This window comes from Leuresthes tenuis, unplaced genomic scaffold (assembly GCF_036924035.1).
Source record: "Leuresthes tenuis unplaced genomic scaffold, fLeuTen1.0.hap1 SCAF_8, whole genome shotgun sequence".
Taxonomy (NCBI): domain Eukaryota; kingdom Metazoa; phylum Chordata; class Actinopteri; order Atheriniformes; family Atherinopsidae; genus Leuresthes; species Leuresthes tenuis.
In genome coordinates, this window is record NW_027325362.1 from 35,775,981 (window position 1) to 35,788,667 (window position 12,687).

The window sequence follows — 12,687 nt, forward strand, 5'->3', positions numbered from 1 at the left end:
TGTAAATGTGCTGCACATATTATAAACACTGATCCTGTCTCAATAGGTAATCGATAAGCACATGAAGAAGCAAAAAAGGCTTCTCAGTTACCAGCCGAAAACCTCCTCTCCAAAGAGGAAACTCACATAGAAATAAACCATCAAGTGTTATGTGATATGCAGAAAGCAGCCACACAAACCGCACACAAAGCAGGACCGTTCCCGAGGCTGGAGTGCCCTTTTCAACGCGTTTGTATGGATTTCATCGAACTTAAGAACTTAAGAATAGACCTTAGAAATCACTGTGCATATCATCCACAGTCAGCAGGTTTGGTGGAGAGACACAGTGGAATAATTAGGTCAAGGTGGAAGAAAATAGAAGAAATGGGGGGAAAAAAGCGAGTCACTGTTTACCACTAATAGTCCTAAACATGAATATTTCTCCAACTAGCACAGGATTAACTCCATTTGAGATAATGTATGGCAGACTATTTGTACTCCCGCAGTTGGAACTATTCACCAGACATGATGAAGAAAGAGAAGAAACCTTAGCAGGATACATGGTTAAAATGTTAACAAGTAGAGATATCTCTTCTGTCTAGTCTGTTCCAGGTGACCCTGTGGAGGAATCTCTAATACCCGGACTGGATCTTCATCAAAGTGATAAAGAAAGAGAACTGGTCCAGCCCAAAGTTCGAAGTTCCATATCAGGTACTGCTTACAGAAACCACAGCAGCTAAACTAATATATCCTGGATTCACTTATCACACTGTAAACTAGTAAGGCCACGACCTGCAGAAGTAGGGAAAGATTAGTTACCCACCACCGTTCTCTGAGGCATGAGTCTGACTACAAAGGGGAATTCTCTCAACAGGAGGGGGTTCGTCTCAACCTCCGGGAAGAAAACAACGGCTAAAATGAGAACATAGGGTGTGGCTAAAATAAGACGGGGACAGACAGACAGCAGCCGTGGCATCCATTTAGATTACCAGGATTTTGTAGGTTAAAAGGAAACAGCTAACAGTTAATCATTCTTATCATCATATTCCTAATTCTATGGGATTAAGCACAGATTAATAAAAAACTAAAAGATAATGCATTACAATGAATCACCCTCAGACCCATGACACAGACTGACCACAGAGATAGGAGGTCCCTCAGGTCCAACAGGCAACTTGTTACCCTATTTTTTGTTGCAGGAATAGATGGGGTGGCTGAGATTGATTTATGCTCGATTATTTTATGTAAAGACAACCAAAAAGCCCATGTGTATTCTGAAAAGTACGTATGTGAAATGTATGTTAATACAAGATTTCTGAAGAATCGCCGGTGGATCAGTTGGAATTTTGTTGTAACGAATAGTCCATAACAGGTTATAGTGATCGGAATAAATGGATGAAATGTATACAGCACGACAAAATAACCAATCTAATTGTATTGAATGTGCTAAAGCCAGAATAAATCTGGAAATTAAGCAATCACTCTGACCTAACTGGTTTCCAATGTGCATTACAATTGTATAATGAATCTTTTGTACCCAACACAGAGCAATGTAAAACTCTCTCTTTGTTGTTCCCAGCAGTTAAGAAAAGAGATGTACTGCCCTCAGCGTTGGCTTATAAGGGTAATTATACATGTTTCATCCACAGGGGTACAGGTAAGAATGAGGGTACACTCATGTCAGATAATTGTCAAGAATCTATCAATGTCACTCAGGACTCAGGTAACTACTCTGCATCTTGGTTTTGGAACCAGACTTCCATGACCTCTGGTCTGGTCTGCGTGGGGATATGAAACTGAGGCCTGTCCTTCCACCTAACTGGCAGGGCAGCTGCGCAGTGGCCCAGCTTCTGATGCCTTTCCATTTGTTCCTTGTGGGGACTTTAAGGCCTTGGATGAGAAGCTCTCTCCGGAGAAGCTGCGACGTCTCAAGCGTTCAACTGTGTCTGGAAGTTCATTTGACAGCAGCGGGTACCTGGATAGCATTGGGGTTCTGAGGAGATCCAGATGAGTTTAAAGCTGGAAATCAAGAAGCTTCAGGTTGTGATTCTTTTCTTTTCTCGTGGGCAACAATAAATAAGAATGTTGATTGGATAAATTCTAGAAGGCAATGCTGAACAATCAGGTCCAACTTCCCTTATGGCATGGCAAAATAGGATGACTTTGGATATGATACTGACAGAGAAATGAGGGGTGTGTAAAATGTTTGGAACTTTTTGTTGCTCCTTTATTCCTAACAATACATCCCCAGAAGGCAGCGTCACTAAGGCCCTAGAGGGACTAACATCACTCTCTGAAGAGCTGACAGAGAACTCCGGGATCAACGACCCATTCACTGACATGATGGAGAAGTGTTTTGGTCTCTGTAACAGCCATTGTAGTCACATATTATATATATATTTACATATGATGTGTGCCCTCTACCCAGTGTATGTAGATGGTAATTTCCTGTTTCCTGCAAGAAACACAAATGGGTGCAAAAAGACCACGCCATAAACTTTTGAATATTACAGGAATAGCCAAGATTTAGGCTTTATGGAACCAACTTTGTTTATAATTCAAGAATAGAGAGAAAAAAGCAACTCCTGATGAAAAAATGCCAAAGTAAAATAAAAATAGCCTTCTATAGCCTACATTACATTCACACCATAAGACCTTAATAACACTTTCCCATAGTAGAATGAGTGTTTACGTTAGGCTAGAAGGTAACTACTACTTACTCACTGAGTGGTGAAATAACTTTTGATGTCTCTTTTCTTTTTCTGTGACATTTTATTATTTACAAAGCAGAAACACGGGCAAAAATGTTGAGACCAAATTCAACATTAATGTGAGGATTTACTTTCATGATTTTGCAGCATCAAGCCTGTCTGCAACAGCCAATCTGATATTTTACAGTAAATCCAGCATTTTACAGCAACTCTGCCACGCAGCACGTCTCTTCGCCGGGAGCGTTAACGAGAGGGGTTGACCTTCAGCCAATCAAATGGCAGCATATCTAACCTTGTTGCAATGCAGGTTATACTGAACATTGCCACAAGACGGCACATCGGAAAAATAGTTCTCTGCAAATCTCAATACTCTCTCTCAATACTACGAATGAGTTTGTGAAAAAATATTATATTTAATGTATTATGTTAAAAAAAATAGAATATTATCAAATATTTGTAGGGACAACTCTGTCTTTCCCAAACTTTGGTTGCGACTTGTCCCTATGGTCCCCATGCAAACTTACGCCCTTGTTTTATTTACTATGTTTTTATTCATCCTGTACAGCACTTTGGTCCACTGTAGTTCTTTTAAATTGCTGAACAAATAAAGCTGGATTGGAATGTTGCACATACAACTGAACATATGTTCTCTATGTTAGGTTATATAAATACATTGAGTGATCTATCAGTCTGACCATTTTTTGTCATTTGAGTCTTGAAATTACCCAAAGTTTAAGGAAGTACTACACAAAGCTACTGTTATAGTCCTACGAGAGAAACAGCTAATCTGTGTTAAAATGGCTTTAAAGCTCACAATCACAGTCTTGGTCTTTGTCTGACAGAAACCCATTAGATTTTGTAACTGATGTCTGGTGTATTTTAAAGTTAAGATGTATACAGAAAATTAATATGAGAACAGAAAAACATCATATTTCAGCTGTGTAATTTCTCTCTTTGGAAAGGAGAAGGATAAACAGAGGAGAAAAAATCACTTTCCTATACTTTCATTCACATAGCAACCTTTTTATTCTCCATTATTTCCAACTGCATTGTGATTATTGGTTTGTATGACGCTGCATTCATATTCTAAGAACATGATTCACTGTTTCTGACACTGTTGTCCTCCAGAAAGCATCACAGGATGCCCCTCTTGAGCTTTCAAATGCATTTGTTCTGTCAGCACCTCCAACTACATCCACATTCTCCTATTGGAAATGGAGCATCAGATAAATTCAATTCAATTCAATTCAATTTTATTTATATAGCGCCAGATTACAACAATTGTCATCTCAAGGCACTTAAGTAATATAGTCCAATTCAAGCCAATTGGAATTCAATTCATTGTAATCATAATCCAATTAATTCATATAGAGCCAATTCAAAAAATTAATATCCTAGCTAAGGAAACCAACAGATTGCACCGAAACGTGTCTTCAGTCCAATCTCCCGTCCTGAGCGTGCCTGTGGCGACTGTGGAAAGGAACGACTCCCTTTTAACAGGAAGAAACCTCTGGCAGAACCAGACTCAGGAAGGGTGGCCATCCGCCTCAACCAGCTGGGGTTTGAGAAGACAGAAAAGAGGGAAAAGAGGGGGGAAAAACACCATAACGCCATTCAAAGGATATCTGTTGGAACAGGGAAACACAAGTTAATAACCACAGTAATGTCACATGTACATAAAATCAATTGTGAAATTAAACAGGGGGAAAAAGAGAGCAAAGTGAGGAAAGGTGTGACAGATGAGGTACCCCAGCAGTCTAAGCCTATAGCAGCTTAACTATGCGATGTTTCAGGATTACCTGAACCATCCCTAACTATAAGCTTTATCGAAAAGAAAAGTTTTAAGCCTAATCTTAAAAGTGGAAAGGGTGTCTGCTTCCCGGACATTTACTGGCAGCTTATTCCACAAGAGAGGGGCCTGATAACTGAAGGCTCTGCCTCCCATTCTACTTTTAGAAACTCTGGGAACAACAAGTAAACCTGCAGTTTGGGAGCGAAGTGCTCTGTTAGGAAAATATCTTACAATTAAATCTTTAAGATATGATGGAGCTCGGTCATTAAGAACTTTATATGTGAGAAGAAGAATCTTAAATTCTATTCTGAATTTAACAGGGAGCCAATGAAGAGAAGCTAAAACTGGAGAAACATGATCTCTCCTGTTAGTTCTCATCAGAACTCTGGCTGCAGCATTTTGTATCAGCTGGAGGCTTTTCAGAGAATATGTGGGACAGCCCAATAATAAAGAATTACAGTAGTCCCATCTTGAAGTAACAAATGCATGGAGCAGTTTTTCTGCATCACCCTGAGACAGGATGTTCCTGATTTTAGCAATATAATGAAGGTGAAAGAAGGCAGTCCTAGAAACCTGGTTTATATGTGCGTCAAATGATAAATTCTGGTCAAAAATAACTCCAAGGTTCCTCACTGTAGTACTAGAAGCCAAGGAAATACCATCTAGACTCTTGACGGTATTTCCTTGGCTTCTAGTTACTCTAGATTCTAAAGTAACTATATAGCTAGACAATTTCTCCCTGAAGCGCTCAGGTCCAAAGACAACAACTTTAGTTTTGTCTCAATTTAGAAGCAGAAAGTTCTGAGTCATCCAGGTCTTTATGTCTTTAAGACATGCTTGTAGTCTGACCAACCTATTGGTTTCATCTGGTTTCATAGATAAGTACAGCTGAGTATCATCAGCATAGTAATGGTAATTTATACCATGCAGTCTAATAATGTTACCTAATGGAAGCATGTATAAAGAGAAAAGAATCGGTCCAAGCACAGAACCCTGTGAAACTCCATGACTTACTCTGGTGTGTGAGGGAGATTCTTCGTTTACAAGAACAAATTGGAATCTATCTTTCACGATTGCACTTGCTTGTTGTATTGTGGTTGTGTTCTGTGTTCCAGGCAGGGACGAGCAGGTATCCAGAAAGTCCAGAGCGGAGTTTGGACTGCTCCTGTCGTCTGCTGGCCTCTTAAGGACCTGCAGGAGTTCCAGACTTCGCCATATTGTCTTACAGTCTCTGTTGGTAATCAGGGTCCCCAGTGTTTTCTCAGTGTTGCGCGTAAAACCTTCCTATGTCTTATTGTGCATATACCTGTGTTCCCTGGTGTAACCTTGCCTCTTCCGAGATCTTTGAATATCTCCGCCGACCTCTTCACTGTGTCTGGATTATAACCTGCATTCTACTCTGCTTCCTTGCTTTATACCTGCCTGCTCGCCCTGCCGCCATCTCAGACAAAACTACACCACAGCCAGTGTCATCACTACCCCGGGGCGGCTGTAGCTCAGGAGGAAGAGCAGTCGCCCACCAATCGGAAGGTCGGTGGTTCGACTCTGGCTTCCCCAGGATACATGTCGAAGCGGCCTTGGGCAAGACACTGAACACTGAACCCCACGTTGCTCCCCCAGTATCATTGGGGGTATGAATGTGTGTGAATGATTAGTTATATCTTAAGACGTGCTGTATGAATGTGTGTGAGTGGGGTGAATGCGGCATGTAGTGAAGCGCTTTGAGTGGTCAGCTAGACTAGAAAAGCGCTATACAAGTACAAGTCCATTTACCATTTACCCCCTCTATGTTAGAAACCTTTCTGGAGACATAGTAAGCACTCACTGGGAAAACAACTATCGTTATTCGATTACTCCTTGGACCCATTTAACCTCCTCTCTTCCTAGAGATATTGCCGGACTGGACTCTCTGTGGACCTACCTCACACCCTGGTGTGAGGTAGGTTTCTCCTAACTCTCTGGCTCTCTGTGCCAGTCTGCTCTTGGGTTCCTCCTTGTGTGTATTGGCTATTCCATAGCTGTAACAGCACATTCTGACCACCAAAATGGATCGAGCGGACACATTCAAATCAGCTCTCTCAAGAAAGGGAGTCATGCTTGGCAAACATGAGAAGGCCCTGTGTTTCCTGGTGGAACAACAGGTTTCCAATAATCAGCGTTTGGATCAAGTTTTTGAACTAATACAAAATGTTCCCGAATGGCTGTCTGTTTCCTCGTCAGATCTCGAACAATCTCCCACTTCTCATGCTCCTTTGCCACCAAACCAAGGCTCCACAGCTGAACCTATGAATCGTCATGCAGCTTTCCCAACTCCAACTCAATTTGCTGGTGAAGTAAGCAAATGTGGTGGTTTCCTTCTCCAGTGCTCTTTGGCCATTTCCTGATCTTCACACTCTTTCACCTCTGACACCTCAAAGATATCCTATGTTATTGGTCTTGTAAGGGGTAGGGCACTTGACTGGGCTTTAGCATACTTTCATTCTCATTCTATTGAATCAACTTCATTCACCTCCTTTCTAGACAAGTTTCGTAGAACTTTTGACCACCCGTTAAAGGGGCCTAACGCAGTCAAGACATTATTAAATATGAAACAGGGCAATAAACCTTTTGCTGAATTCATTGTTCAGTTTCGCATCTTAGCAGCCGAGACAGTCCACTGTCTGACCATTGTCATCTGGATTGATAATAGACTAACTGAGCACGGAGGGAGAGGAGTTCCCGACCATTTCAACCATTTCCTGAGAGGATTCAGCAGGAGAATGCTGCACCTAACCCTGACAAAATGCTGCATTACTGTGAGGATGGGAACGTAGATTGACCAGTAAATAGAGAGCTTCGCCTTCTGGCTCAGCTCCTTCTTCACAACGACGGGTTGGTGCAGAGCCCGCAACACTGCAGACGCTGCACCGATCCACCCGTCAATCTCACGTTCCATTCGTCCCTCGAGATACTTGAACTCGTCCACTTGGGGAAGGATCTCATTCCTGACCCAGAGAGAGCATTCCACCCTCTTCTGGCTGAGAACCATAGGTCAATCTGGTCAATCTACGTTCCCATCCTCACCTATGGTCACGAGTTGTGGGTAGTGACCGAAAGAACGAGATCGCGAATACAAGTGGCCGAAATGGGTTTCCTCCGCAGGGTGTCTGGGCTCTCCCTTAGAGATAGGGTAAGAAGCTCAGTCATCCAGGAGGGGATCCTCTGCATTGAGAGGAGTCAGATGAGGTGGCTTGGGCATGTGGTTAGGATGCCCCCTGGACGCCTACCTGGTGAGGTGTTCCGGGCACGTTCCACTGGGAGGAGACCCCGGGGAAGACCCAGGACACGTTGGAGAGACTATGTCTCTCGGCTGGCCTGGGAATGCCTCGGGGCCCCCCCGGAAGAGCTGGAGGAAGTGGCCAGGGACAGGGATGTCTGGGTTTCTCTGTTAAAGCTGCTGCCCCCGTGACCCGACCCTCGGATAAGCGGCAGATGATGGATGGATGCATTACTGTGTCCCGAGGGTCACCCTGAACCTATGCAGGTGGGATGGACTAGGTTGACCACCAATGCCAGTTTCTGAATAAATGGCAGGATTACTGGGGGGCGGAACACAAAGACAAGATCCTGGGCTTACTCTTCCTGTCACCATTTTATGTGGAAAAATACACACAATTTCCAGGCGGATGGTAAGTTACTGACCACCATTTCATACAAAACCTGTCCCATCACGTTAATTGTCTCTGCTAATCACAGCAAAACCATCGAGATCCTTTTCTTTCCTGTCGCTAGTGTTCCCCTCATAATAGAATACCCCTGGTTAGCGCTACACGATCCCCACATCAATTAGGCTAACAACCGTTTAGAGAGTTGGAGCTTATTTTGTTTGTCTAACTGCCTGAAATCTGTTCTCCAGTCTTCCAGCACAAAATTATGATGTCGAACATCGAGAGCTTTTGGCCATTAAACTCAATTTCGACAAACAGAGGCACTGGTTAGAGCGAGTTAAGCAACCTATTTTAGTATGGACAGACCATAAGAATCTCTCTTACCCACAAAACGCCAAGAGATTAAACTCTTGTCAAGCCTGTTTATTTTTTTGGTCGTTTTTCCTTTTCCATCTCCCATCGTCCAGGTCTCCACAACATAAAACCGGACGCCTTGTCTCGGCAGATTTCCTCAGAGGAATCCACTGAGCCCTCACGCATCCTGCCATCTACCTGCTAAGTGGGAGGAGTTACGTGGCAAGTAAATACCCAGATCCATGAAGGATTAATTACAGATCTTGGCCTAGGCTGCGGACCTCCCAATTGTCGTTATGTTCCATTAACCACTCATTCAGCTGTCATCCAGTGGGCCCATTCCTCCAAGTTTGCCTGTCATCCGGCCAACCATCATTATGCTACAATGCTACTTCTTGAGGTCCCCGGTCAGCCCTGGTCCCATATCTTGTTAGATTTTGTTACTGGACTACTGGTAAAACCATTACTCTCACCATAATTGACCGTTTTTCTAAGGCTACTCACTTCATTCCCTTGGACAAATTACCTTCATCCACTGAAAATGCTGATCTCCTCACCAACCATGTTTTCCGACTCCATGGCATCCCCACAGAGATAGTCTCCAACTGGGGACCCCAGGTCACATCTCAGGTTTGGAAATCATTCTGCATGGCTCTCCGGGGACAAGGTTTCATTAAGTTCCAGATACCATGCCCAGTCCAATGGTCAAATGGAGCGGCTTAATCTAGAGCTCACATAATTCCCCAAACTCCTCAGCTACTGGTCTGTCCCCCTTCGAGGTATCCCTTGGTTACCAGCCTCCATTATTCCCAGAGTAGGAGAGGGATCGTGAGGTACCTTCAGTCCAGCATCAAAGACTCACTGTCGACCTACCTCACACCATTACAACTAATAAATCAGTTTATTTCTCCCATCTCTCTGTATCAGTCAGCTCTTGGGTCACTCCTTGTCAGTGTTGGCTTTCATAGCCGTGACACTATCAGATAAATATGCCTTAAACCAGCTTAATGCAGTTCCTTTAATCCCAATAACATGTTCAAGTCTCTGTAATAGATTACTGTGATCGATCATTGGAATTGATTGATCAAGGAAATTGGATAAAGGTTGATAATTAGCTAACACTTCTGGCACATAGTAGGTTTTTCAAGTAAACATTTTTTGGAGGGTTAGGTAGCAGCAGGTGGGAAGCTGCAGAGAAGTGAGTAACACTACAAGACTACTACCTGGTCTCAACCCTGGGTTGTCATGTTTTTGGATGACTAATAAATTTGTCCATATTTCTACAAATGAGAGCCACTCCTTCCAAATTGGGATGGATGCCGTCTCTCCGAATCAGATCAGACTTTCCCTAGAAAGATTGTTAATTATCTCTGTAGCCTACATTGTTTACTGTACACCATCTAGACAACAAGGAAGGATGAAATGCAGCTAAACATGTCATTACTGGTCAGATTTGGCAGGTGTCCAGAGAAAACTATGGAGTACGACACTGTTTTGCCAAAAATTTTAGTGATTTCTGATTGGCTTAACTGGGTGTCATTACCGTGAATAACTATTTTACAGTATTTAAACTAAGTAACTACTATGGAGCTGCCAATTATTAGGGTCTTTTCCTCAGCTGTGTGTCGCTGAGTGGGAAAAATCTGTTTGAAACATGGACAGGTTGATGGTGAACCACAGACTTGACTTTAGCGCTATGCCTCGTCTTCTTGACCGCCACCCAGCCCGCCTGTGGCTGCTCGGGTTCTGCTAAGGAGCAGTTAACGGGGTTAGTTACGCTAAATACTCTAAGTGGCTCTGCACCGAATCAAGGGAACTGGCTAGCTAGTACTAGCTGGTAGTTTTCAATGGTGCAGAGCCGAGCTTCCAATTCAGAAAACTTAGACCCCAAAACTACAAAACTACAGTGCTCAGCATAAATAAGTATACCCCCTTTAAAAAGTAAGATTTTAATCAATATCTCAATGAACACAAAAACAATTTCCCATATTCGCACAAGGCTGAGTTTGATGGTAGTGTATAGAACACTTGTTTAACTCCATAACATTAACAATAAGGTTAAAGGGAGGACGTGTGGATGTATGGGACGTGAAAGTGTGTGTGGTAATGATTGGGCCTGGATCTGGGACTTGCTGTCGCCTGGCCTGCTTGTGCTTCTCCCGATGGGGGGTTGGCGTTGCCTCTCCCAGCTGCTCGCGACTTCACCCACCTGTGGGCACGTCTTGACTCCAAGGGCACTTGGCCAGGGGCGCTGGGGCAGGCGCTGACCCACTGTGTGGTATTGGGTGGGGCCTCTGTCGGGGGGTTTGGGGGCTCTCGGGCTCCCGGGTCCAGTGCACTGCCCATGTCTCTTCGTCATTGTCTCTTCTTGGACGAAATCAACCAGACTGTTCAAGGAGGTTTTCCCCTTAATTGACACTTCCATATTGGATTAGATCAATCTGTCTTTGTTTTTTTTTAAGTATTTTTTGGGGCTTTTCAATGCCTTTAATGACAGGACAGTGGAGAGACGCAGGAAACAGGGCAGAGAGAGAATGGGTGACATGCAGCAAATGGGTGTCCAGTTCGGGATTTGAACAGACTAGCCTCTGTATATGGGACATCTGCTTAACCCACTAAGCCACCGACCACCCAACAATCTGAGTGCATCGTAGCACAGAAACAGCACTGGTGAAAGTTACCAATGATCTCCTCTTAGCCTCTGATAGCGGACTTGTTTCTGTGCTTGTCCTGTTGGATCTCAGTGCTGCATTTGATACGATCGATCACAGCATTCTGTTACAGAGACTTGAACATGTTATTGGGATTAAAGGAACTGCATTAGGCTGGTTTAAGTCATATTTATCTGATAGATTCCAGTTTGTTCTTGTAAATGAATAATCTTCCTCACACGTTGGAGTAAGTCATGGAGTTCCTCAGGGTTCTGTGCTTGGACCGATTCTTTTTACTTTATACATGCTTCCATTAGGTAACATTATCAGACAGCATGGCATAAATTTCCATTGTTATGCTGATGATACTCAGCTGTACTTATCTATGAAACCAGATGAAACCAACAGGTTGGTCAGACTACAAGCCTGTCTTAAAGACATAAAGACCTGGATGACTCAGAACTGTCTGCTTTTAAATTCAGACAAAACTGAAGTTGTTCTCTTTGGACCTGAGCGCTTCAGGGAGAAATTGTCTAGTTATATAGTTACTCTAGATGGTATTTCCTTGGCTTCTAGTTCTACAGTGAGGAACCTTGGAGTTATTTTTGACCAGAATTTATCATTTGACGCACATATAAAACTGGTTTCTAGGACTGCCTTCTTTCACCTTCGTAATATTGCTAAAATCAGGAACATCCTGTCTCAGGGTGATGCAGAGAAACTAGTTCATGCATTTGTTACTTCAAGATTGGACTACTTTAATTCCTTATTATTGGGCTGTCCCACATATTCTCTGAAAAGCCTCCAGCTGATCCAAAATGCTGCAGCCAGAGTTCTGATGAGAACTAACAGGAGAGATCATGTTTCTCCAGTTTTAGCTTCTCTTCATTGGCTCCCTGTTAAATTCAGAATAGAATTTAAGATTCTTCTTCTCACATATAAAGTTCTTAATGACCGAGCTCCATCATATCTTAAAGATTTAATTGTAAGATATTTTCCTAACAGAGCACTTCGCTCCCAAACTGCAGGTTTACTTGTTGTTCCCAAAGTTTCTAAAAGTAGAATGGGAGGTAGAGCCTTCAGTTATCAGGCCCCTCTCTTGTGGAATAAGCTGCCAGTAAATGTCCGGGAAGCAGACACCCTTTCCACTTTTAAGATTAGGCTTAAAACTTTTCTTTTCGATAAAGCTTATAGTTAGGGATGGCTCAGGTAATCCTGAAACATCCCATAGTTAAGCTGCTATAGGTTTAGACTGCTGGGGGACCTCATCTGTCACACCTTTCCTCACTTTGCTCTCTTTTTCCCCCTGTTTAATTTCAAAATTGATTTTATGTACATGTGACATTATTGTGATTATTAACCTATGTTTCCCTGTTCCAACAGATATCCTTTGAATGGCGTCATGGTGTTTTTCCCCCCTCTTTTCCCTCTTTTCTGTCTTCTCAAACCCCAGCTGGTCGAGGCGGATGGCCACCCTTCCTGAGTCTGGTTCTGCCAGAGGTTTCTTCCTGTTAAAAGGGAGTCGTTCCTTTCCACAGTTGCCACAGGCACGC

General features: G+C 43.1%; 1 protein-coding gene across 1 annotated transcript; it reads left to right on the forward strand.

The window, feature by feature from the left end:
• The first annotated feature begins 1,656 nt into the window (after positions 1-1,656).
• Positions 1,657-12,332, forward strand: LOC140312521 (uncharacterized). The gene is made up of 4 exons (XM_072390311.1): positions 1,657-1,702; positions 1,806-1,950; positions 5,598-5,719; positions 11,383-12,332. The coding sequence occupies exons 1-4, from the start codon at positions 1,657-1,659 to the stop codon at positions 12,330-12,332; spliced, it is 1,263 nt and encodes a 420-aa protein (XP_072246412.1).
• Positions 12,333-12,687: the final 355 nt, after the last annotated feature.

Excerpts from the sequence above, each read along its gene's own strand:
- LOC140312521 (XM_072390311.1), top strand. The coding sequence starts at position 1,657 with ATGTCAGATAATTGTCAAGAATCTATCAATGTCACTCAGGACTCAG. Across the intron at positions 1,951-5,597 it reads AGTTCATTTGACAGCAGCGG|GCAGGGACGAGCAGGTATCC; the intron begins GTACCTGGATAG and ends TCTGTGTTCCAG. Across the intron at positions 5,720-11,382 it reads TTGTCTTACAGTCTCTGTTG|TAAGTCATGGAGTTCCTCAG; the intron begins GTAATCAGGGTC and ends CACACGTTGGAG.